Source organism: Mobula hypostoma, chromosome 30, assembly GCF_963921235.1.
Source record: "Mobula hypostoma chromosome 30, sMobHyp1.1, whole genome shotgun sequence".
NCBI lineage: Eukaryota > Metazoa > Chordata > Chondrichthyes > Myliobatiformes > Myliobatidae > Mobula > Mobula hypostoma.
In genome coordinates this window covers 13948807-13975066 of record NC_086126.1, presented here as the reverse complement: position 1 = coordinate 13975066, position 26260 = coordinate 13948807, and the positions used below count along the sequence as shown (strand labels likewise).

The window sequence follows — 26260 nt, the reverse complement described above, 5'->3', positions numbered from 1 at the left end:
ATGGCGAGCGGCGCGGGCGAAACGAAGCGGTCGCCGGTTTCTTTCATCGTCCCATCTACTCTCCCCATATGCTGCTCCTATACCTTATGGTCTATTAGCCTTGGCATCCAATTAGAGTGAGTAATCTAGCACCAGAGTATCCAATCAGAGCCCATGTACCAGACCTTCCTGGAGCGGGATGTGTTTGGAGAGCAATGCCCTATCCCTACGGTGTTTAGAATTGGACCGTTTACCTCAGGATCACTGGGTGTGGAGAGCGGGGAGGTAGCCAGATGCTCTGGGGGTGTGGGGGTGTGGGGGACAGTGATATGCATCGGACAGTCCAGCACAGGAATAGATCCTTCAGTCCTTGATGTCCACGGTGCCTCTGATGCCAATTTAAACTTCACGCCTGCCTGCACATAACCTCAATCCCTCCATTCCCTGTCTCAATACCTCTTAAGTGTTGTCACCACGTCTGCTTCCCCTGAAAGGCTCTGGGCACCCGCCGCTTCCTGTGCAGAAACGAGCCTCTAGGTTTCCCCCGTTGCCCTCAGACCGGATTCAGACACGCAGAGAAATGCATTGTTTGCATTAACCGCCAGCGCAGCCTGAGGACGTGCCGGGGGGCAGCCCGCAAGTGTCGCCGCACATTCCGGCGCTGGGGCAGCACTCCCACCGCGCTCGGCGGAACAACATAGAGCAGGACGTGAGAAGAGTGCAGCACAGGAAAAGGAACAAGGTCGGGCCGAACCATCTAAAGAGTTAGTCACACACCTACACACATACTACCCCACTGCTTTGTTTTTTTGACCTACTTATAAGTAGTGCAAATAAAAATGTATTGAGGTAGTGTTCATGGGTTCAATGTCCATTCAGGAATCGGATGGCAGAGGGGAAGAAGCTGTTCCTGAGTCGTTAAGTGTGATGCCTTCAGGCTGCTGTACCTCCTTCCTGACGGTAGCAATGGGAACAAGGCATGTCCTGGGTGGTGGGGGTCCTTAATGATGGACGCTGCCTCTTTGAGGCACCGCTTTGGGAAATCAAGGACAAGGCATAAAATCTGTTGCTTACGACTGTTTATTAAATGTTTTTAAGAACAAGACAAGGGAAGAGAGAGAGAGAGAACGAATGAGAGAACGTAAACATAGACGTAGCCTGGTGGCAAGGAAGACACAGACGAAGAGAGAGCAGGAGAAAGACAAAGAATCCTGTGCATTGAATACCAATAAGCTGATCAGAGGGGTCTTTATAAGACATAGGAGCAGAATGAGGCCATTCAGCCCATCGAGTCTGCTCCACTCGATCATGGCTGATTTATTTTCCATCTCTACCCCATTCTTCTGCCTTCTCCCTGCAACCTTTGATGCCTCTAGGAATCGAGAACCTATCAACCTCCGCTTTAAATATACCCGATGACTTGGCCCCCAGGGCCTCCTGCGGCAATGCCTTCCGCTGATTCACCACCCACTGGCTAAAGAAATCCTCTGTTCGAACTTCACGGATCATAGAACACAGAGCAGGGCCTTGCGCACAAACGTCTCGCACACTTAGAAGTGTTAAACAGTACAAGTTTCAGATCCAATAACAATATTGGCTGTGTCCATCGTTTCCAGCAGGCTTTCCCATGCTTGGGCATTGGTATTTCTGTGAAGCAACCAGTCAGTCTTATTGTGTAGTCGCTTTCATTAGATAGAGGATTGAGTGCAGGATTCATCCAATAACGAACTTGGACCATTGACAGAACAGTACAGGTCCACAATGTTGTGCCGACCTTTAAACCTATTCGAAGATCAACCTAACCCCTCCCTCCAGCATGGTCCTCCATTTTTCCATCGTCCGTGTGCCCAGCTAAGAGTCTGTAAAATGTCCCTAAAGTATCTGCCTCGAGCATTCATTCCACACACCCACCACTCTGTGCCATAGAGAAACTACCTCTGACATCCATCCCCGCGCCCCCCGCCCCACCCGCCGCCATACTTTCCTCCAGTCACCTTAAAATTAAGCTGTCTCATATTCACCATTTCCAGCCTGGGTAAAAGTCTCTGGCTGTCCACTCGATCTGTGACTTCTGTCATCTTGTACACCTCTAAGAAGTCACCTCTTGTCCTCCTTCGTTCCAGAGGAAAAACGCCCCAGCTCACTCAGCCTACCCTCACTCTAGTCCAGGCGGGATTCTGGTAACTCTCCTCTGCACCCTCTGTAAAGCTTCCACATCCTTCCTACAATGAGGGGACCAGAACTGAACACAAGACCCACAAGTTTGCTCTAACCAGGGTTTTATAGAGCTGCAGCATTACCTCGTGGCTCTTGAACTCAATCGCCCACCCAATGAAGGCCAACACACCACAAGACTGACCGGTTGCATCGTGGCCTGGTATGGAAGTACCAAAGCCCAGGGACAGAAAAGGCGGAAAACACGATGGACAGAGCCCAGTCCATCAGATGCAAAGCCTTCCGCGCCATTGAGCCCATCTACAAGGAGCGCTGCCACTAGAAAGCACTAGAGCCCCCACCATCTCTTCTCACTGCCACCACTTGGAAGGAGGTACAGAAGCCTCAGGTCCCTCACCACCAGGTTCAGGAACAGTTACCACCCCTCACCAATCAGGCTCCTGATCCAGCGTGGATAACTTCACTCACCTCAACACTGAGGTGATTAGACAACCCACGCACTCACTTTCAAGGACTCTGAGACTCGTTCTCAAAAGTGTTTATTTTTCCGAGTTATTTGTTTAACTATTATTTTTTGTTCGCACAGTTTGTCCATCTCTTGCACATTGGTTGTTTGTCAGTCTTTGTGTGTAGTTTTTCATTGATTCTATTGTATTTGTATCAAAAAAAGACTTAGCTCTTACATTCCCCCCCCCACCATACTTCCCTCCAAACACCTTAGTGGAGCACCAACACAGAGGCCGTGTACAAGAAGGGTCAGAGTCGCCTCTACTTCCTGAGGAGAGTGAGGTCCTTTGGAGTGTGCAGGCCTCTCCTTCACATGTTGTACCATAGTCTGTTGTCACCAGTATAATCTTCCATTCGGTGGTGTGCTGGGGCAATGGCATCAACACGGGAGATGCCAACAGGCTCAATAAACTGATTAGACTGGCTGGCTCTGTTATAGGAGTCAAACTGGAGGCCGCGGTAGAACAAGGGACCCTACGGAAAATCCTGGCAATTCTGGACAACGTTTCTCACCCTCTGCATGCCACCTTGGCTGAACAGAGGAGCACTTTCAGTACCAGACTGAGACAACTGCACTGCTCCAAAGAGCGCGATATGAGGTCATTCTTACCCTCGGCCATTAGGCTCTATAATGAGTCAACCTATCGCTGGGGAAGTGATGACTCCCTCCTGTTAGACTGTTTGAGACAACTTATTTTTTATTCTCTCTTACTTCTCTTCTAATATTTGTATTTCTGTGTACTTGTAATGCCACTGTGACACGGTAATTTCCTGTGGGATCAATAAAGTACCTATCTTAAAATTATGCCCCCTTGTATTAGCCATTTCCGCCCTGCTGTGACTCGTTCCTTTCCGCGCCCTGTGGCGCATCGGGTGGCATTTTGTCAGTTTCTTACGAGTCCGAGTCGCCAGCTCAACGCTCAACCCAGCACGGATGGAAAGCATGCAAGGAGCCGGCCGGATTCGAACCCGGGACCATTCGCCTCAAAGTCCAGTGCAGGTCCACTACACCACCAGCCAGCTAATCTCCCTCCCCCACCACTGTAAATGCCCACAAGAAAATGAATCTCAAGGTAGTATTTTGTGACATATACATACTTCGATACTAACTTGCTTTGAACTTTGCATCCCATGGACTTGTGGGTATTAGCCATTCCCACTAATATTCAAATTCAAATGTGTCAAGTTTATTGTCGTTTAACTATATACACATATACGGTCAAATGAGACATTTCTCTGAACCAGGGAGTAAAGCACAGTAGTACACATAACACACACATACCACACAATAACTTATGAAAGTACGATAAAATCTACAGATGAATTACACATAAATGACTAACTAAAGCACATAAATTAAATATTGTAAGGTACGGAACAAATTAACTAGTGACACTTTAAATGCAATGCAGCAGGGAGTTCAGAAGCCTGATGGCCTGAGGGAATGAACTGTTGCCCATCCTGACTGTTCTTGTCTTTATGCATCCTGATGGTAGAAAGCCAAAGAGTTTGCTGGATGGATGGGTGGGACCCTGATTTGAAGAATACACCTCGTGATGTAACCTGGGGCCATGGGGTGTTTCGGGTCTTACGACATCAGACACCCTCACCCAGGCGGCCCAGCCGAGGTCGATCCAGCCGCGACGTGTGTTCAGGAAGCCTGCGCTGCAGATCCCCATGGACTCACGCTCTCCATCCAGATCCATCGAGAGGCTTTCTCTGCTGCCTTGGCGATGTTGCCGACGGCTCTCTGCCCCCTTGCGCCAGCCGTGTGAAGAGACCGTCCCGCCAAGCCCCGGCTGCCCACTTCAGCACCTCCCTTGCCACTAACCAGTTCCTCGTATCTGGCAAGTTTCCCCTCCTGGGCCCCCCAGTCACCCCTCCCACGGCACTGTCAGCCCCAGCAGGATGAAGTCTTTTGCCGCCTCTCGGACCAGGAAGATCTCTGGTCTCTAGATGGTCTTGAGGAAGTGCTGGGGAAAGTTTAGTTGTCTCTCCATGTCAGTGGCGAGCGGGTGCCAGACTCCCTCTAGGTGGTAAGGGCCCTGCGTACGCAGCGCTCCCAATAAACGGCCCCGATGGACGGTAGGGAGACCCCTACGATCCTCTGGGCCGTTCTCACAGTCCTTTGTAGGGGCTTCTGGTCCGATGCTCGGCTGCTTCCAGACCAGATGGAGATGCAACTTGTCTCGATGGTAAGTTAAGATTGGGTGGGGGAGGCGGGGGGAGCCTCGTTTGCCTCACTCTCCTCAGGAAGTGGAGGCACTGCCGTGCCTTCTTGTTCAGGGAGGTGATATTAAGGGAGCCGGTGAGAGCATGCATGCTGTGAACTTGTAGTTCAACGCGTGGCTGTTGCGGAGCCGTCTCCGCTGCAATCCAGTCGTCGCCCGTAACCTATTTGCTTTCCTGTCCCTCCCCACAGCGCCCCTCCGAGCAGCACCCGGAGAGAGCTCGATTGCCCTCCCTGTCCCACCCGCTGTTGCGCAGCAGGGGCAGCATATCGCTCAGCGTGATCGACAGCAGCCCGAGGCGCACGCCGGGCACCAGCCCCCGGGGATCCCTGCAGAACCAGGACCTCCAGCAGGCCGAAACTCCCGGTAAGTCGTCCACTGCCAATGGGGGGCCGTGCGGGAGGGAGGCCTCAGATTGATCTTGAACTACATTAAAGGATCAGCACAGCATTGCGAGCCAAAGGGCTGCAACGTTCTGGGTTCCCTTCATTATTGTCCGCATAAAACTCTATGAATATTCCATAGAAACGCGGAGCACAATGCTGTGTCGAACATGTACTTACTTTAGAAATTACCTAGGGTCACCCATAGCCCTCTATTTTTCTGAGCTCCATGTACCTATCCAGGAGTCTCTTAAAAGACCCGATTGTATCCGCCTCCACCACCATCACCAGCAACCCATTCTACGCACTCACCACTCTTTGTGTAAAAAAACTTACTCCTGACATCTCCTCTGTGCCTGCTTCAAGCACCTTAAAACTGTGCCCTCTTGTGTTAGCCAGTTTCAGCCCTGGGGAAAAGCCTCTGACTATCCACACGATCAATGCCTCTCATCATCTTATACACCTTTATCAGGTCACCTCTCATCCTCCGTCGCTCCAAGAAGAAAAGGCCAAGTTCACTCATCCTATTCTCATGGAGGGTGAGGAGCCAGAGGTCGTGGTACATATAGGTACCAATGACATAGGTAGGAAAAGGGATGAGGTCCTGAAAGGAGAATATAGGGAGCTAGGAAGGGAGTTGAGAAAAAGGACCGCAAAGGTAGTAATCTCGGGATTACTGCCTGTGCCACGCGACAGTGAGAGTAGGAATGCGATGAGGTGGAGGATAAATGCGTGGCTGAGGGATTGGAGCAGGGGGCAGGGATTCAAGTTTTTGGATCATTGGGACCTCTTTTGGCGCAGGCGTGACCTGTACAAAAAGGACGGGTTACACTTGAATCCTAGGGGGACCAATATCCTGGCAGGGAGATTAGCAGGGGCTGCTGAGGTGACTTTAGACTAGAATGGTTGGGGGGGTGGGAATCAAATTAAAAAGGCTAGGCGTGAGGAGGTTAGTTCACAACAGAGGGATGGGAACCAGTGCAGAGAGACAGAGGGGTGTAAAGTGAGGGTAGAAGCAAAAAGTACTAAGGAGAAAAGTAAAAGTGGCAGGCCGACAAATCCAGGGCAAGCATTAAACAGGGCCACTTTTCAACATAATTGTATAAGGGCTAAGAGAGTTGTAAAAGAGCGTCTGAAGGCTTTGTGTGTCAATGCAAGGAGCATTCGTAATAAGGTGGATGAATTGAAAGTGCAGATTGTTATTAATGATTATGATATAGTTGGGATCACAGAGACATGGCTCCAGGGTGACCAATGATGGGAGCTCAGCATTCAGGGATATTCAATATTCAGGAGGGATAGACATGAAGGAAGGGGAGGTGGGGTGGCGTTGCTGGTTAAAGAAGAGATTAACGCAATAGAAAGGAAGGACATAAGCTGGGAAGATGTGGAATCGATATGGGTAGAGCTGCGTAACACTAAGGGGCAGAAGACGCTGGTGGGAGTTGTGTACAGGCCACCTAACAGTAGTAGTGAGGTCGGAGATGGTATTAAACAGGAAATTAGAAATGTGTGCCATAAAGGAACAGCAGTTATAATGGGTGACTTCAATCTACATGTAGATTGGGTGAACCAAATTGGTAAAGGTGCTGAGGAAGAGGATTTCTTGGAATGTATGCGGGATGGTTTTTTGAACCAGCATGTTGAGGAACCAACTAGAGAGCAGGCTATTCTGGACTGGGTTTTGAGCAATGAGGAAGGGTTAATTAGCGATCTTGTCGTGAGAGGCCCCTTGGGTAAGAGTGACCATAATATGGTGGAATTCTTCATTAAGATGGAGAGTGACATAGTTAATTCAGAAACAAAGGTTCTGAACTTAAAGAGGGGTAACTTTGAAGGTATGAGACGTGAATTAGCTAAGATAGACTGGCAAATGACACTTAAAGGATTGACGGTGGATATGCAATGGCAAGCATTTAAAGGTTGCATGGATGAACTACAACAATTGTTCATCCCAGTTTGGCAAAAGAATAAATCAAGGAAGGTAGTGCACCCATGGCTGACAAGGGAAATTAGGGATAGTATCAATTCCAAAGAAGAAGCATACAAATTAGCCAGAGAAAGTGGCTCACCTGAGGACTGGGAGAAATTCAGAGTTCAGCAGAGGAGGACAAAGGGCTTAATTAGGAAGGGGAAAAAAGATTATGAGAGAAAACTGGCAGGGAACATAAAAACGGACTGTAAAAGCTTTTATAGATATGTAAAAAGGAAAAGACTGGTAAAGACAAATGTAGGTCTCCTGCAGACAGAAACAGGTGAATTGATTATGGGGAGCAAGGACATGGCAGACCAATTGAGTAATTACTTTGGTTCTGTCTTCACTAAGGAGGACATAAATAATCTTCCAGAAATAGTAGGGAACAGAGGGTCCAGTGAGATGGAGGAACTGAGCGAAATACATGTTAGTAGGGAAGTGGTGTTAGGTAAATTGAAGGGATTGAAGGCAGATAAATCCCCAGGGCCAGATGGTCTGCATCCTAGAGTGCTTAAGGAAGTAGCCCAAGAAATAGTGGATGCATTAGTGATAATTTTTCAAAACTCGTTAGATTCTGGACTAGTTCCTGAGGATTGGAGGGTGGCTAATGTAACTCCACTTTTTAAAAAAGGAGGGAGAGAGAAACGGGGGAATTATAGACCGGTTAGCCTAACGTCGGTGGTGGGGAAACTGCTGGAGTCAGTTATCAAGGATGTGATAACAGCACATTTGGAAAGCGGTGAAATGATCGGACAAAGTCAGCATGGATTTGTGAAAGGAAAATCATGTCTGACGAATCTCATAGAATTTTTTGAGGATGTAACTAGTAGAGTGGATAGGGGAGAACCAGTGGATGTGGTATATTTGGATTTTCAAAAGGCTTTTGACAAGGTCCCACACAGGAAATTAGTGTGCAAACTTAAAGCACACGGTATTGGGGGTAAGGTATTGGTGTGGGTGGAGAATTGGTTAGCAGACAGGAAGTAAAGAGTGGGAATAAACGGGACCTTTTCAGAATGGCAGGCGGTGACTAGTGGGGTACCGCAAGGCTCAGTGCTGGGACCCCAGTTGTTTACAATATATATTAATGACTTGGATGAGGGAATTAAATGCAGCATCTCCAAGTTTGCGGATGACACGAAGCTGGGTGGCAGTGTTAGCTGTGAGGAGGATGCTAAGAGGATGCAGGGTGACTTGGATAGGTTGGGTGAGTGGGCAAATTCATGGCAGATGCAATTTAATGTGGATAAATGTGAAGTTATCCACTTTGGTGGCAAAAATAGGAAAACAGATTATTATCTGAATGGTGGCCGATTAGGAAAAGGGGAGGTGCAACGAGACCTGGGTGTCATTATACACCAGTCATTGAAAGTGGGCATGCAGGTACAGCAGGCGGTGAAAAAGGCGAATGGTATGCTGGCATTTATAGCGAGAGGATTCGAGTACAGGAGCAAGGAGGTACTACTGCAGTTGTACAAGGCCTTGGTGAGACCACACCTGGAGTATTGTGTGCAGTTTTGGTCCCTAATCTGAGGAAAGACATCCTTGCCATAGAGGGAGTACAAAGAAGGTTCACCAGATTGATTCCTGGGATGGCAGGACTTTCATATGAAGAAAGACTGGATGAACTGGGCTTGTACTCGTTGGAATTTAGAAGATTGAGGGGGGATCTGATTGAAACGTATAAAATCTTAAAGGGATTGGACAGGCTAGATGCAGGAAGATTGTTCCCAATGTTGGGGAAGTCCAGAACGAGGGGCCACAGTTTGAGGATAGAGGGGAAGCCTTTTAGGACCGAGATTAGGAAAAACTTCTTCACACATAGAGTGGTGAATCTGTGGAATTCTCTGCCACAGGAAACAGTTGAGGCCAGTTCATCGGCTATATTTAAGAGGGAGTTAGATATGGCCCTTGTGGCTACGGGGGTCAGGGGGTATGGAGGGAAGGCTGGGGCGGGGTTCTGAGTTGGATGATCAGCCATGATAATAAATGGCGGTGCAGGCTCGAAGGGCCGAATGGCCTACTCCACCTATTTTCTATGTTTCTATGTTTCTATAAGGCATGCTTCCCAATCCAGATGACGTAAATCTCCTCTGCACCCTTTCTATGGTTTCCACGTCCTTCCTGTAATGAGGCGACCAGAAATGAGCACAGTACTCCAAGTGGGGTCTGACCAGGGTCCTATGTAGCTGAAACATTACCTCTCGGCTCCTAAACGCAATCCCGCAGTTGATGAAGGCCAATGTACCAAATGCCTTCTTAACACAGGGTCAAACTGCGCAGCTGCTTTGAGCGTCCTATGGACTTGAACCCCAAGATCCCTCTGATCCTCCACACTGCCAAGAGTCTTGCCATTAATACTGTATTCTGCCATCATATTTGACCTACCAAAATGAACCACTTCACACTTATCTGGGTTGAACTCCATCTGCCACTTCTCAGCCCAGATTTGCATTCTATCACTGTCCCGCTGTGACCTCTGACAGCCCTCCACACTGTCCACAACACCCCCAACCTTTGTGTCATCAGCAAATTTACTTACCCATCCCTCCACTTCCTCTTCCAGGTCATTTATAAAAATTAAGAAGACAAGGAGTCCCAGAACAGATCCCTGAGGCACACCACTGGTCACCGACCTCCATGCAGAATAGGACTTGTCCATAACCACTCTTTGCCTTTTGTGGGCAAGCCAATTCTGGATTCACAAAGCAAGGTCCCCATGGATCCCATGCCTCCTTACTTTCTCAGTAAGCCTTGCATGGGGTACCTTATCAAATACCTTGCTGAAATCCATATGTACACTATCTACGGCTCTACCTACATCAACATGTTTAGTCACATCCTCAAAAAATTCAATCAGGCTTGTAAGGCACGACCTGCCTTTGACAAAGCCATGCTGACTATTCCTAATCATATTATACTTCTCCAAATGTTCACAAATCCTGTCTCACAGGATCTTCTCCATCAACTTACCAACCACTGAAGTGAGACTCACTGGTCTATAATTTCCTGGGCTATCCCTACTCCATTCATAAGTAAGGGAACAACATCTGCAACCCTCCAGTCCTCTGGAACCTCTCCCGTCCCCATTGATAATACAAAGATCATTGCCAGAGGCTCAGCAATTTCCTCCCTCACCTCCCACAGTAGCCCGGGGTACACCTCATCCAGTCCTGGAGACTTATCCAACTTGATGCTTTCCAAAAGTTCCAGCATATCCTCTTTCTTAATGTCTATATGCTCAAGCTTTTCAATCCGCTGTAAGTTATCCCTACAATCGCCAAGAACCTTTTCCGTAGTGAATAGTGAAGCAAAGTATTCAATAAGTACCTCTGCTATCTCCAACTTTTCCATACACACTTTCCCACTGTCACACTTGATTGGTCCTATTCTGTCATGTCTTATCTTCTTGCTCTTCACATACTTGTAGAATGCCTTGGGGTTTTCTTTAATCCTGTTCACCAAGGCCTTCTCATGGCCCCTTCTGGCTTTCCTAATTTCATTCTTAAGCTCCTAACTGCTAGCGTTATAATCTTCTAGATTTCTATCATCACCTAGTTTTTTAAACCTTTCGTAAGCTTTATTTCTCTTCTCGACTAGATTTTCAACAGCCTTTGTACACCACGATTCCTGTACCCTACCATCCTTTCCCAGTCTCACTGGAGACCTCCAGCCTCCCTGATGGCCACATCTGCGCCAGGTGCACCGAGTTGCAGCTCCTCAGAGACCGTGTTAGGGATCTGTAGCTGCAACTTGATGACCTACTGCTTATCAGGGAAAGTGAAGAGGTGATAGACAGGAGCTACAGGGAGGTAGTCATCCCTAGGCTACAGGGGTCAGAAAACTGGGTCACTGTCAAGAGAGGGAAGGGAAATGCCCGGATAGTGGAGAGCACACCTGTGGCTGTCCCCCTCAGCAACAAATATCTTGTTCTGGATGCTGTTGAGGGGGATGACCTGACAGGGGATGCCCACAGTGATTGGGTCTCTGGCACTGAGCCTGGCGCTGTTGTGCAGGAGAGAAGGAGGGAGAGGAGAAATGCGATAGTCATAGGGGGTTCCATAGTCAGGGGAACGGACAGGAGATTCTGTGAGCCTGATAGAGATACCCGCATGGTGTGTTGCCTCCCAGGTGCCTGGGTACAGGATGTCTTGGATCGGGTCCTGAATATTCTGAAAGGGGAGGGTGAGCAGCCAGTTGTCTTGGTACATGTTGGTACCAATGACATAGATAGGACAAAGGAGGAGATCCTGAAGAGAGATTTCCAGGAGTTAGGAAGGAAGCTGAGAAGCAGGACTTCCAGGAGAGTAATCTTGGGATTGCTACCTGTGCCACGTCTAGCGAGGGCAAGAATAGTCAGATCAGGCAGATGAATGCATGGCTGAGAGACTGGTGTAGGGGGCAGGGCTTCAGATTCTTGGATAATTAGGATCTCTTCTGGGGGAAGTATGACCTGTTCAAAAAGGACAGGTTACACCTGAACCCGAAGGGGACCAATATCCTGGCGGGAAAGTTTAATAGAGCTGTTAGGGAGGGTTTAAACTAATTTGGCAGGGGGATGGGAACCTGAATGATAGAGCGGAGGAAGGGGAAAACAGAAATAAGTCTAAGATAGTGAGCAGTAAAGATGTCAGGAAAGACAGGCAGGTGATGGGGCAAATTTGTAGCCATTGGGATGAGTTGCTGTGCAATAAAGTTGCAGTGAAATCAAAGCAAAAAGTATCAAATACTGGTCTAGAGATGCTTCCTGGCCTGCTGCGTTCACCAGCAACTTTGATGTGTGTTGCTTGAATTTCCAGCATCTGCAGAATTCCTGTTGTTTGCATTTTTAAAATACTGGTCTTAAGGTGTTGTACTTAAATGCACGCAGCATAAGGAATAAGGTGGATGATCTTGTTGTACAGCTACAGATTTGCAGGTATGATATTGTGGCCATCACTGAGACCTGGCTAAAGGATGCATGTCTCTGGGGGCTGAACGTCCAAGGATACACGGTGTATCAGAAGCATAGGAAGGTAGGCAGAGGGGGAGGCGTGGCTTTATTGGTAAGAAATGATATTAAATCATTAGAAAGAGATGATATAGGATCGGAAGGTGCAGAATCTTTATGGGTTGAGCTAAGAAATAGCAGGGGTAAAAGGACCCTGATGGCAGTTATTTATAGGCCTCCAAACAGCTGCAGGGATGTGGACTACAAATTACAACTGGAAATAGAAAAGGCTTGTCAGAAGGGCAGTGTTATGATAATTGTGGGGGATTTTAACATGCGAGTAGATTGGGAAAATCAGGTCAGCACTGGATCTCAGGAGAGAGAATTTGTAGAATGTCTGCGAGATGGCTTTTTAGAACAGCTTGTTGTTGAGCCCACTAGGGGATCGGCTGTACTGGATTGGGTATTGTGTAATGAACCGGAGGTGATTAGAGAGATTGAGGTGAAGGAACCCTTAGGAGGCAGTGATCATAACATGATTGAGTTCCCTGTGAAATTAGAAAAAGAGAAGCCGAAATCTGATGTGTCGGTATTTCAGTGGAGTAAAGGAAATTACAGTGGCATGAGAGAGGAACTGGCCAAAGTTGACTGGAAAGGGACACTGGCAGGAAAGACAGCAGAGCAGCAGTGGCTGGAGTTTATACGAGAAATGAGGAATCTGCAAGAGGTATATTCCAAAAAAGAAGAAATTTTCGAGTGGAAAAAGGATGCAACCGTGGATGACAAGAGAAGTCAAAGCCAAAGTTAAAGCAAAGGAGAGGGCATACAGGGAAGCAAAAATTAGTGGGAAGACAGAGGATTGGGAAGTTTTTAAAAGCTTACAAAAGGAAACCAAGAAGGTCATTAAGAGAGAAAAGATTAACTATGAAAGGAAGCTAGCAAATAATATCAAAGAGGTTACTAAAAGCTTTTTCAAGTATATAAAGAGTAAAAGACAGGTGAGAGTAGATATAGGACCGATAGAAAATGATGCTGGAGAAATTGTAAGGGGAGATAAGGAGCTGGCAGAGGAACTGAACGAGTATTTTGCATCAGTCTTCACGAGGAAGACATCAGCAGTATACCGGACACTCAAGGGTGGCAGGGAAGAGAAGTGTGCGCAGTCACAATTACGACAGAGAAAGTACTCAGGAAGCTGAATAGGCTAAAGGTAGATAAATCTCCTGGACCAGATGGAATGCACCCTGGTGTTCTGAAGGAAGTAGCTGTGGAGATTGCGGAGGCATTAGCGATGATCTTTCAAAAGTCGATAGATTCTGGCATGGTTCCGGAAGACTGGAAGATTGCAAATGTCACTCCGCTATTTAAGAAGGAGGCAAGGAAGCAAAAAGGAAATTATAGACCTGTTAGCTTGACAACGGTGGTTGGGAAGTTGTTGGAGTCGATTGTCAATGATGAGGTTACAGAGTACCTGGAGGCATATGACAAGATAGGCAGAACTCAGCATGGATTCCTTAAAGGAAAATCCTGCCTGACAAACCTATTGCAATTTTTTGAGGAAATTACCGGTAGGCTAGACAAGAGAGATGCAGTGGATGTTGTATATTTGGATTTTCAGAAGGCCTTTGACAAGGTGCCACACATGAGGCTACTTAACAAGATAAGAGCCCATGGAATTACGGGAAAGTTACATACGTTGATAGAGCGTTGGCTGACTGGCAGGAAACAGAGTGGGAATAAAGGGATCCTATTCTGGTTGGCTGCCGGTTACCAGTGGTGTTCCACAGGGATCAGTGTTGGGGCCGCTTCTTTTTACATTGTACATCAATGATTTGGATTATGGAATAGATGGCTTTGTGGCTAAGTTTGCTGACGATACGAGGATAGGTGGAGGGGCCGGTAGTGCTGAGGAAATGGAAAGTCTGCAGAGAGACCTGGATAGATTGGAAGAATGGGCAGAGAAGTGGCAAATGAAGTACCATGTTGGAAAGTGTATGGTTATGCACTTTGGCAGAAAAAATAAACGGGGAAACTATTATTTAAATGGGGAAAGAATTCAAAGTTCTGAGATGCAACGGGACTTGGGAGTCCTCGTGCAGGATACCTTTAAAGTTAACCTCCAGGTTGAGTCAGTAGTGAAGAAGGCAAATGCAATGTTGGCATTCATTTCTAGAGGAATAGAGTATAGGAGCAGGGATGTGATGTTGAGGCTCTATAAGGCGCTGGTGAGACCTCACTTGGAGTACTGTGGGCAGTTTTGGTCTCCTTATTTAAGAAAGGATGTGCTGACGCTGGAGAGGGTACAGAGAAGATTCACTAGAATGATTCAGGGAATGAGAGGGTTAACATATGAGGAATGTTTGTCCGCTCTTGGACTGTATTCCTTGGAGTTTAGAATAATGAGGGGAGACCTCATAGAAACATTTCGAATGTTAAAATGCATGGACAGAGTGGATGTGGCAAAGTTGTTTCCCATGATGGGGGAGTCTAATACGAGAGGGCATGACTTAAGGATTGAAGGGCGCCCTTTCAGAACAGAAATGCGAAGAAATTTTTTTAGTCAGAGGGTGGTGACTCTATGGAATTTGTTGCCACGGGCGGCAGTGGAGGCCAAGTCATTGGGTGTATTTAAGGCAGAGATTGATAGGTATCTGAGTAGCCAGGGCACCAAAGGTTATGGTGAGAAGGCGGGGCAGTGGGACTAAATAGGAGAATGGATCAGCTCATGATAAAATGGCGAAGCAGACGCGATGGGCCGAATGGCCTACTTCTGCTCCTTTGTCTTATGGTCTTATGGTCTTATGGAATGTACCTGTGCAGAATGCCACAAATATCCCCTGAACATTTGGGATATTTCTGTACATTTCCCTGAGAACATCTGTTCCTAATTTATACATCCATGCTCCTGCCTGATAGCTTCATATTTCCCCTTACTCTAATTAAACGCTTTCCTAACTTGTCTGTTCCTATCCTTCTCCAAGGCTATGGTAAAGGAGACAGAATTGTGATCAATATCTCCAAAATGCTCTGACATCTGACCAGGTTCATTTCCTGATAGCAGATCAAGTACAGCCTCTCCTCTTGACACAAGATCACGTATAGCCTCTCCATTGAACAATCTCAAACAACACAGTAGAGCTGTATGATAAAAACTCAGAAAGCAAGAGTACTGTGAGTCAATACAGAATCAAGCTTCCTCTACAGCACCGTCCCATCACACACTCCCTGGGGCCAGACACAGAGTGTAGCTCCCTCTACACTGTCCCATCACACACTCCCGGGGTCAGACACAGAGTGTAGCTCCCTCTACACTGTCCCATCACACACTCCCGGGGTCAGACACAGAGTGAAGCTCCCTCCACACCGTCCCATCACACACTCCAGGGGTCAGACGCAGAGTGAAGCTCCCTCTACACTGTCCCATCACACACTCCCAGGGTCAGACACAGAGTGTAGCTCCCTCTACACTGTCCCATCACACACTCCCGGGGTCAGACACAGAGTGTAGCTCCCTCTACACTGTCCCATCACACACTCCCGGGGTCAGACACAGAGTGAAGCTCCCTCCACACCGTCCCATCACACACTCCTGGGGTCAGACACAGAGTGAAGCTCCTTGTACTTTGTCCTTGGACAGGGACACAGAGGGAAGCTTTCTCTGCGTTTGGTGTAAGCACATTAAATGCACTACTCTGACCTTCTTTGTTGTGAAATCAGTTCAGAGCAACTGTCCTGAAAACATCTCACTGTGGAGTACGTTGAAACTGTGAAAAGTTGTAAAAATGCAAGCGATGGAACTGGCAGTGGTTATCTGATCAACCTCTCCATTCGGAATGGCTCAGCAGTAATTCAAATTAAAAAACAAAATCTGTAGATGTGGGAAAAGTGAATTAAAAATAAAAATGCCTGTAACATTCACAAAATTCTTGAGGAACTCAGCAGGTCAGGCACAATCTAAGGAGGGGAATGAACACTTGATGTTTTTAGGCTGAGGCCCTTCATCAGAACAACTGCCTCAGCCTATTACAATCCATCTGTCCTTCTCAACTATTTACCTACAGTCAGAGAAAAGTATAGCTCAGAAACGTTCGGCCCATCTAGTCTATTCTGAACCATTTAAACTGCCCTACTACTTCCAACCTGCACCAGGACCGTAGCCTTCCATATCCCTATCATTCATGTACTTATCCAAACTTCTTTTAAACGTTGAAAACATTGCAGGCACCATTTGCGATGGCAGCTCGTTCCACACACTCACCACCCTCTGAGTGAAGAAGTTTCTCCTCATGTTCCCCTTAAACTTTTCACCTTTCACCCTTAACCCGTGACCTCTGGTTGTAGTCCCACCCAACCTCAGTGGAAAAAGCCTGCTTGCATTTACCCTATCTATACCCCTCATAATTTTGTATACCTCTATCAAATCTCTTCTCAATCTTCTGTGTTCTAGGGAATAAAGTCCTAACCTATTCAGTCTTTCCTTATAACTCAGATCCTCCAGACCCGGCAACATCCTTGTAAATTTTGTCTGCACTCTTTCAACCTTGTTTACATCTTTCCTGTAGGTAGGTGACCGAAACTGCACACAAAACTCCAAATTAGGCCTCACCAACGTCTGATACAACTTCAACATAACATCCCATCTCCTATACTCAGTACTTTGATTTATGAAGGCCAGTGGGCCTTTACATCCCCATCTACCTGTGAAGCCACTTTCAGGGAATTATGGACCTGTGTTCCCAGATCCCTCTGTTCTACCACATTCCTCAGTCCCCTACTGTCCATCACCCCTCCCCTACCCACTCACTTCATCTCGCCTATCACCTGCCATCTTGTGCCCCTCCCACCACCTTATTCAGGATCCTCCCTCCCCTTCCTTTCCATTCCCGATGAGAAGTCTCGGCCCGAAACGTCGACTGTTCATTCCTCTCCACAGACGCCGCCTGACCCCGAGTTCCTCCAGTGTGGTGCGCGTGTCGCTCAAGATTTCCCGCATCTGCAGAATCTCCCAAGTTCAAAGCAAATTTGATTATCAAAGTACAAATACGTCAGCACATACAACCCTGAGATTCATTTTCCTGCTGGCATCCTCAGCAAGTACAAGGAGCATAACAGAATCAATGCCTGACAGGGGGGACAACAACCAGTGTGCAAAAACAACGAGAAAGAGGAAAAAAAAATTATAATAATAACCGTCCAGATATAATAATATAAACAAGCAAGAACAACTTGCTTAATAGATATAGCCATTCCAAACACACATAACATACTGAAATCGGTAAGTGAAAAACACTAGAAATATGCTGAATTAAAAGAGGAAATTGAAAGACTATGGAATATGAACACATTGTCCCAATAGTAATACCTGCAACTGGTATCATCCCAAAGTCACTACACAATAGCACCAAACAATTATGCCCACACTGCAATATCTATGTAAATCTTCAGAAAGCCAGAATACTAAACGCCACTACAGTAGTCCAAATGTTCCTAGCAATTGAGAAATGAGTGTGCTTGGCTATGGCTGTACCTCAGGTTTTACCAGCCTGAGCTGAGGAAAAATAAAATTAATAAATAAATAAGCAATAAATATTGACAATATGAGATGAAGAGTCCTTGAAAGTGAGTCCAGTTCAGTGATGGGGCGAGTGACATCATCCCGTCTGGTTGAGGGGCAGTAACTGTTCCTGAACCTGGTGGTGTGGGTCCTGAGGCTCCTCGTACCTTCTACCTGATGGCGGCAGCGGGAAGAGAGCCTGGTGTGGGCGGATGCTGCTTTCCTGTGAGAACGCACCGTGTAGATGTGCTCAATGCTTCTGCCTGTGCCTGGAAGACTCAACAGATTGATCTGTGGAGAGAGAAATGTTTTAATGTTCCAGGCTGAAGTCCACAAGGCCATAGGAGCAGAGTTAGGCCATTCGGCCCATCGAATTTGCTCCGCCATGCAGACCTGATATATGCTGATTTATTTCCCCTGTCAAACCTCTCCTCCTGCCCTCTTCCTGTAAACCTTAATCCCCTTACTAATCAGGAGCCTATCAACCTCCAGTTCAAATATACCCAGTGACTCGGCCTCCACAGCTGTCTGTGGTAATGAATTCCACGGCTTCAGCACTGTCTGGTTAAAGAAATTCCTCCTCATCTCCGTTTTAAATGGACTTCTTTGTATCCTGAGGCTGTGCCCTCTGGTCCGAGACTCCCCCACTATTGGAAAGATTCTCTCCCCGTCCTGTGGGTGGCATGATAGTGTGGTGGTGAGCATATGCTTTACAGGCGTAAGATGGTGTTTAATTCCCACTGCTAGCTGTAAGTTCTCCCCATAACTGCAGGGGTTTTCTCCAGGTTCTCTGGTTTCCTCCCACATTCCGAGAACATACAGTTTAGATCAGCAGAATAGAGATGCCAGGGATTGAACCCAGGACCTTGTACATGCAAAGCATGCACTCTTCCACTGAGCTACATCCACACTCACCTTCATCAGAGCTGGGCAAGAGGGAAACTGAGTTGTGTTAAGTTGCAGAGAGAGTGGATCCCTGATTAGCTGGAGCCAAGGTCACTGAAGTGGAGCCAGGTTTACAGATCTACTGACTGCAGAGATGTAGAAGGGTGTGAAATGCCAGTTAGAGCTGTCTTTGAAACCAGAAACCATAGGGAGATTTCTGAAAACACACAGCAGATCAGCCAAAGAGTTATGCACACAAAATGCTGGAGCATCTCACAAGGCCAGGCAGCATCTATACAGAAAAGAGTACCCAGTCGACGTTTCGGGCTGAGACCCTTCATTGTGGCTTGAAAGGAATGAGGAAGGAGTCTGACTCCCCCTTCCTTTCCGGTCTTGACGAAGGGTCTTGGCCCGAAACGTTGACTGTTTACTCTGTTCCTTATACATGCTGCCTGGCCTGCTGAGTTCCTCCAGCATTTTGTGTGTATGTGTTCCTTGGATTTCCAACGTCTGCAGATTTTTGCGTGTCAGCCTAAGAGTTATGCAGCACAGAAGCAGACTATTCGGCCCAATTTGTCCACGCTGACCTGGGAACCTGCCCAAGCTAGTCTAACATAACACACACAAAATGCTGGAGGAACTCAGCAGGTCAGGCAGCATCTATGGTAATGAATAAACAGTTGACATTCTGGCCCTTCTTCAGAGCTAGTCTAAGGTGCCTGCATTTGGCCCATTTCCCAATAAGCTTCTCCTATCTCTGTCCCGATGCATTTTAAACGTAATTGTGATGGCCTCTACCACTTCCCCCGGCAGCTCATTCCATTGACCCAGCTTCCTCCAATGTTACAGATCGATAACTGGTTCACTGAAGTATCTAAATATATGAATATATATGGGACCTAAGACTTCTGCACAGTACTGTAGTGATTTTATTATTTGCACTGTACTGCCACAAAAAAAGCAACAAATTTCATGACGTGAGTGATGACAAACCTGATCCTAATCTATGTCTCTATTGTGGACAGAGAGAGGGGGGAATCATAGTTGGGACAAAGGGAAGGGAGAGGGGAGGGAGTGGGATAAGCACCAGAGAGACATTCTGTAATGATCAATAAACCAATTCTTCGCAATCGAGTGATCTTGCCTGGTGTCTCGGGGCTGGGTGTGTCTGCACCGGTGCCACCCCCAGCCCCTGGCACTCCTCATCAGCCAGCTGTCCCACACCTCTCCCGCAGCGCTCCACCCTCCGCCATTCCCAGCGTCCTTTGCCCCTGCTGGATTTACAGCCTCGCTCTCCGCTCCACATTGACCAACACAGCACCCTGCAAAAGTCTCAGGGCACCCTAGCTATGTATATGTGCCTAAGCTTAGACTCTATAGTGTAGTGGAGACCACACTGTGGACAGTAAATGTAGTATCCTAGTCTGGAAGACCCACTGCTTCACTGTGAGGGCCCTGCCCTGGGAGTGTGCAGTGTTAGTGTGCAGAGGGAGCTTTACCTCCCTGTAATCAAATGTCGAGCAACATCGTGAAAGGGATGTTGTGATCATGGGGGAAGGCAGGGAAATGGGGTTGAGAGGGATACCAAATCAACCACGATAGAATGGCAGAGCAGACTCGATTGGAAGTGGCTGATAGAATATAGTGCAGAGAAGTGTATGGCCGTGCGCTTTGATAAAAGGAATAAAGGTGTATTTTCTAAACTGGGAGAAAATGAAAAAATTGGAGGTGCAAAGGGACTTGGGAGTCCTCGTGCAGGATTCCCTAAAGGTTAACTGGCAGGCTGAGTCGATTCCAAGGAAGCCGAATGTAATGTTAGAGCTCATTTCAAGAGGACCAGAAGATAAAAGCAAGGATGTAATGCTGAGGCTTTATAAGGCGTGTGTAACAGGGAGACGGCAAGAGAACGGGGTTGAGAAGGAAAATAAATCAGCCCTGGTGGAATGGCGGAGCGGACTTGATGGGCCAAAGGGCCTAATTCTGCAGCTCTGTCTTGTGGTCTTCATAGAATGGCGCTGCATCTCCTGTGATCACCTGGGGAAAGTCTCAGGTGCTCAGAAAGCCCCCTGCTCAGCTCAGGCTTCTACAAACCAGGGAGGAGCCCTCCCCAGTTCCCAGCCAAGTGGCCTGACTTCCTGTCGCATAACCGTTTCGCTGGCTGGCTCTGTTATATTGGAATTCGATGATCAAGTGGTACAGATCAAATTACCTAAACATTGGTATGTTTTTCAGGCACATCATGGCACTCTGCCAGGCTAGCGTCAAGTAGTCGTGTCGTGCAGGAACGGCCTCCAGGAGGTAAGTGGCTCAGTATTATACTTCAGGAGTGTTGTCGGACACCTCCGCAGCTTCCCAGAGTTCATCTGTCCCAGTCCCCTCGAGGGCTTCCTATCTCTTTGAGCTGCCTCAGGGGTCTGTTGCCAACTGCTCTGCCCAAGACTGCAAGAAAGTGCAGAGAGTCGTACACACAACTTAGCACACGGAAACCATCCTCCCTTCCGTAGCGCAACACGAGAGACTGCAGATGCTGGAAACCTAGAGCAACACCCTGAAGGTGCAGTGGGCCAGGCAGCATCTCAAAGTAAATTTATTATCAAAGTACATCTGTGCCTCTGTATACAACCTTGAGATTCACCTTCTTGCAGGCATTCACAGTAAGTAGAAAGCATCGCAATAGACTCATCGAAAAGCTGCCCACAACAAGACAGGCAAACAACTTGTTGAACTTTGAGTTTTGACTCTCGTAGCCAGCGCTGATTTTAAAGGAGTGGGCAGGCTTAATAAACTCATACAGCGATAGAATTGGCCCTTCAGCCCATCTCTTCCATGCTGACCAGTCTGAGGTGGTCCCATTTGTCTACATTTGGCCCGTGTCCCTCTAAACCAGGGATTCGCAAACATATTTATGCCGTGGGCCAATACCATTAGGCAAGGGGTCCACAGACCTCAGGTTGGGAACCCCTGCTTTAAACCTTTCCTATCCACAGAAGTAAATTATTGTGGACTTCAGGATGAACCGTCCCCCTCTGCGAGTACATGGCTCCTCTGTTGAGAGAGTTAATTGCACCAGTTTCCTGGGAGTTCACGTCATGATGGCCTCACCTGGTCCCTCAGTATCACCTCCCTGAACAAGCAGGCACAGCAGCGTCTCCACTTCCGAAAGAGATTGAGGCTCTCTCTTTCTCTCTGCCCCCTTGTGTCCTGACAAGTTGCATCTCCATCTGGTATGCCATCTGGCATCTCCACAAAGGACTGTGAGAGTGACCGAGAGGATCATAGGGGTCTCCCTACCATCCATCGGGGACATTTATCAGAAGCTGCGTATGCAGGGCCCTTAGTATTATCAAGGATCCCACCCGTCCATCCAGCATCCTCTTTGACTTTCCATCATCAGGCAGGAGACTCCGATGCATAAAGACAAGAACGGTCAGGATGAGAAACAGTTTCTTCCCTCAGGCCATCAGGCTTCTGAACTCCCTGCCGCATCATACTCAAAGTGTCACCAATTAATTTGTTCTGTACCTGACAATATTTAATTTATGCGCTTTGTTTATTTATGTGTAATTCATTTGTAGATTTAATTCTTACTTTCCAAAGCTATTGCGTGTTACGTGTACTACCGTGCTTTACCCCCTGGTTTGGAGAAACATTGTCTCATTTGGCAGTATACATGTATATAGTTAAATGACAAAAGACTTGACTTGATGACCTGTCCAAACACGTATTAAATGTTGTAATGGTACCTGCCTCTGCCACCTACCCAAGACCCTTACTGTGGAAAGAACATCTCCCCTTTCTTCCCCTTTTAAAACTCTTCCCTCCTACCTTAAACATGGGCCCTCTAATTTTAGCCTCCACTCATTACCATCATCATTATGCTCCATGTCCCATGACGCGGGCGATCATGGTCTTTGACCATGATTGTTCTTGGCCAATTTTTCTACAGAAGTAGTTTGTCTAAAATTTGCCTAAAGTTCACCACGCAAGCCAATCCGCGACGAGATTTCCTGCCCGCATCACAATTGAGTTTCAGAAATAAGGACCGATCAGCTGATCGATAAGTATATAAAGGCCAGGCGTTTGGAGGGCACACCACACTTAGCAACGCGCTGATGATGTGTGATATGGTGAAGAAACGTTTGCCAAGATCAGCAAACAACTCAACCCAACCATCATCCACCCAAGCTACACATCTTCCAAGTTTTTTCCATCACCAATACTCTTAAGAGATTTTCTGCCTGGTGTCAGTGGTCACATAACCAGGGCTTGTGACCTACACCAGCTGCTCATACGACCATCCACCACCTGATCCCATGGCTTCACGAGACCCTGATCAGGGGGCTAAGCAGGTGCTACACCTTGCCCAAGGGTGGCCTGCAGGCTAGCGAAGGGAAGGAGCGCCTTACACCTCCTTTGGTAGAGACATATCTCCACCCCGCCGCCCATTTAGACTCCACTACTCTGGGGAGTAGATTGACCACTCACCCTATCTATGCTCCTCATGATTTTATAAATCTCTCAGTGGTCACTCCCTCAGCCTCCTTCATTCCATGAAAAAAGCAACAGAAATGGTAGATTGGGTAATGAAGTCGAGGTAATGTATTTAGTTTTTCAAAAGGCACACAGCATGGTAGCGTAGCAGGTCAGCGCGTTGCTTTACAGCTCCTCGATCACTGATAGGGGTTCAATTCCATCCGCTGCCAGTAAGGAGTTTATATGCTCTACACCGGACTACGTGGGGTTCCTCCTGGTGCTTTGACTTCTTCCCACAGTCAAAGACGTACGGGTTAGGGTTAGTAAGTTGTGGGTATGCTGTGTTGGTGCAGGAAGCGTGGCGACACTTGCGGACTGCGCCGAGCACGATCCTCACTGATGTGATTTGACGCTAGTGAGGCATTTCGCTCTACTTTTTCGATGGGCGGGTGTCAATTAAAGCCAGTTTTTAATCTTTAAGAAAAGACATTTAATAAAAGGTTAGATAAGCTATGTCCAGACAGGAGCTCCTCATGCTGACCCAAGGTGGTATTCCACATGGGTTGATGCTGGGGTCACTGCTGTTCACCATTTGCCCAAGCAATTTGACTCAATAGAAAGGACAATGTCAAAATTTCCAGGGATGTGTAGTTAACATAGAGGAATTCAACCAACATGCAGAATGGTTTATTAACTTCACATGTTCCGAGATGAAGTCTTTTGTGTTTCATCTAGACCAAGGGTTCCCAACCTTTTTGAATCCATGGACCCGACAATCCCTCCAATTTGTAATGACCAGTGTGTGCAAAAATCTTGTGCTGTGCGGTTTTTTTTTGCCCAGTGACGACAACAAGTGCGCTCTGAATTTTATGTATAGAGGTATTCATTTTAACAGCTAGCAAAACACTGTCAATAAGAAATTTAATCTTCTCTGGGTTTGATCATTTTCACTCTTGTTCATCTGCACTCTCACAAAACATAAGTAGCAGGCCTGTAGCAGGTAATGAACGATTCTCTCACCAGAGCTTTTTTGTACACTGCCCATAGGTGTTTTGCTTGCCAAGTAATGCTTTAAAAAGTCAAGTTACCAAATATCACTCCACTTCTTCCCACTTGTAAATTCTCCAGCAACTTTTGCATCGCGACAATACATGCAGCTAACACCAGTTTCTGTATTGTACATAAATATTTCTCGTAGCTGCACATTCTTGACCTCATGAGCTTTTGGTGTAGCAGTTTCTACTGTTTCACTAAGCCAGTCTGCTTTAAATGAACTAGCAACACCAAACGCTGGAAGAACTCAGCAGGCCAGCCAGCATACATTTTAAAAGCAAACAGTCAATGCCTCTGGCCAAGGACTAATGGTCTCGGCTAAAGCGTTGACTGTTTGCTCTTTTCCATGGATGCTGCCTGGTCTGCCGAGTTCCTCCAGCATTTGGTGTGTGCTACTTGGATTTCCAGCATCTGCAGATTTTCTCTTGTTAAGTGAACTTGCAGTTCTTTTGCACCTCGCGCCCTTTGCTGCTTTGGAATTCGACGTAGTGAATCAATAATTTCTTCAATAGAACGATGTAAATAAGCCAGTTCTAAAATCTGCCGACAAATCATCGCAGACTCCACATTCTCATCACTGTCCACAAACGTAACCAGAAAAGGAAATGTGATTGTGTATGACCGTGGAATATACTGAAGATGAGGGGGTTAGACAATGAGGAAAGATTGAGTCGCCTGGGACTGTACTTGCTGGAATTCAGAAGAATGAGAGGAGATCTTATAGAAATATAGAAAATTGTGAAAGGGATAGATAAGATAGAGGCAGGAAAGTTGTTTCCACTGGTAGGTGAGACTAGAACTAGGGGACATAGCCTCAAGACTCGGGGGAGTAGATTTAGGACGGAGATGAGGAGGAACCTCTTTTCCCAGAGAGTGGTGAATCTATGGTCTATGGAATTGGAGGTTACCTCAGTAAATATATTGAAGACAGGGTTGGATCGATTTTTGCATGGTGGGGGAATTGTGATTAATTAACTAAAGACTGTCACGAGCCTTGTGGCCCATCAGGCTGGTGCTTATGCTGGTTTCCGTGGCGTGAAGTGACCGAGGGTACGAGAGTCCCCCCCCCCTCGGGATAGGACGCCAGTCTATCGCGAGGTTGACACCCAGTATTTTGCCGGTACCCATTCTCAGCTGGGTGGACTGGAGCATTGTGAGGTTAAGTGCCTTGCTTAAGGACACGACACGCTGCCCCGGCCGAGGCTCGAACCCACGACCTTCAGATCGCTAGTCCAACGCCCTAACCACTTGGCCACGCGCCACACAGGGGAATTATAGGTTATGTGGCAAAGGCAGGTAGGTGGAGGTGAGTCCATGGCCAGATCAGTCATAATCTTATTGAATGGCGGAGCAGGGTCAACGGGCCAGGTGGCCGACTCCTGCTCCTATTTCTTATAGTCTTATGTCGATGACAATTTGTGCGCAGTTTAAATTCCTTTGTGCGCTTGTAGCTGAGCACGCACACATCTTAGAGGGAACATTACATGGACCCCTACCATTAACCGAGGGGTCTGTGGTTCCCGGGTTGGGAACCCCTGATCTAGACAGATCATGCCAGACATGAGTACCTCAAGATAGTACGGAATTGCTGACGTATGTCCTGAAATTTGCTCTGTGGCAGCAGTGCAGGGCAATACATAAAAATTACTACAGTTACAAAAAATAACGTGCATCGTGCAAAAGAGGCATAGTGAGGTAGTGTTGATGGACCTTTCAGAAATCTGACGGTTGAGGGGGAAGAAGCTGTTCCTAAAACAATGAGTGTGGGTCTTCAGGCTCTGTACTTTCTGCCGATGATTAGGACGTGTTCCAGATGGTGAGGGCCCTTAAAGATGGATGCCAGCTTCTCGAGACATCGCCTCTTGAAAATGCCCTCAGTGGCCGGGAATGGAGCCGGATTCTCCATAGTGGAGTCCGAATTCTGTCGAAATCGTAGAAGGAAACGCTATGACAGAATAAAGACGCAGAATATATCTGTTCAACTAGACCAGACGCAGAGAAGATCTGAACTGTGGTCCCAGCACCCCTCCAAGTAAACAACTGTGCCAACCAATTAATCAACCACATCTCCCATGGGCCTCTTGGAGAACCTTGGGTTGACCTTACTCCAAGTTC

General features: G+C 47.2%; 1 protein-coding gene across 8 annotated transcripts in view; it reads left to right on the top strand.

Annotated features, from left to right (window-relative positions):
* The window catches only part of bscl2 (BSCL2 lipid droplet biogenesis associated, seipin), an 89157-nt gene that overhangs the window by 34330 nt on the left and 28567 nt on the right, over positions 1-26260 (top strand). For all 8 annotated transcript variants that reach the window (XM_063036131.1, XM_063036137.1, XM_063036134.1 and 5 more), the window contains exons 9-10: positions 5084-5258; positions 20852-20917. In XM_063036131.1, coding sequence (XP_062892201.1) covers positions 5084-5258; positions 20852-20917 — 241 coding nt within the window. The remainder of the gene's footprint in view (positions 1-5083; positions 5259-20851; positions 20918-26260) is intronic.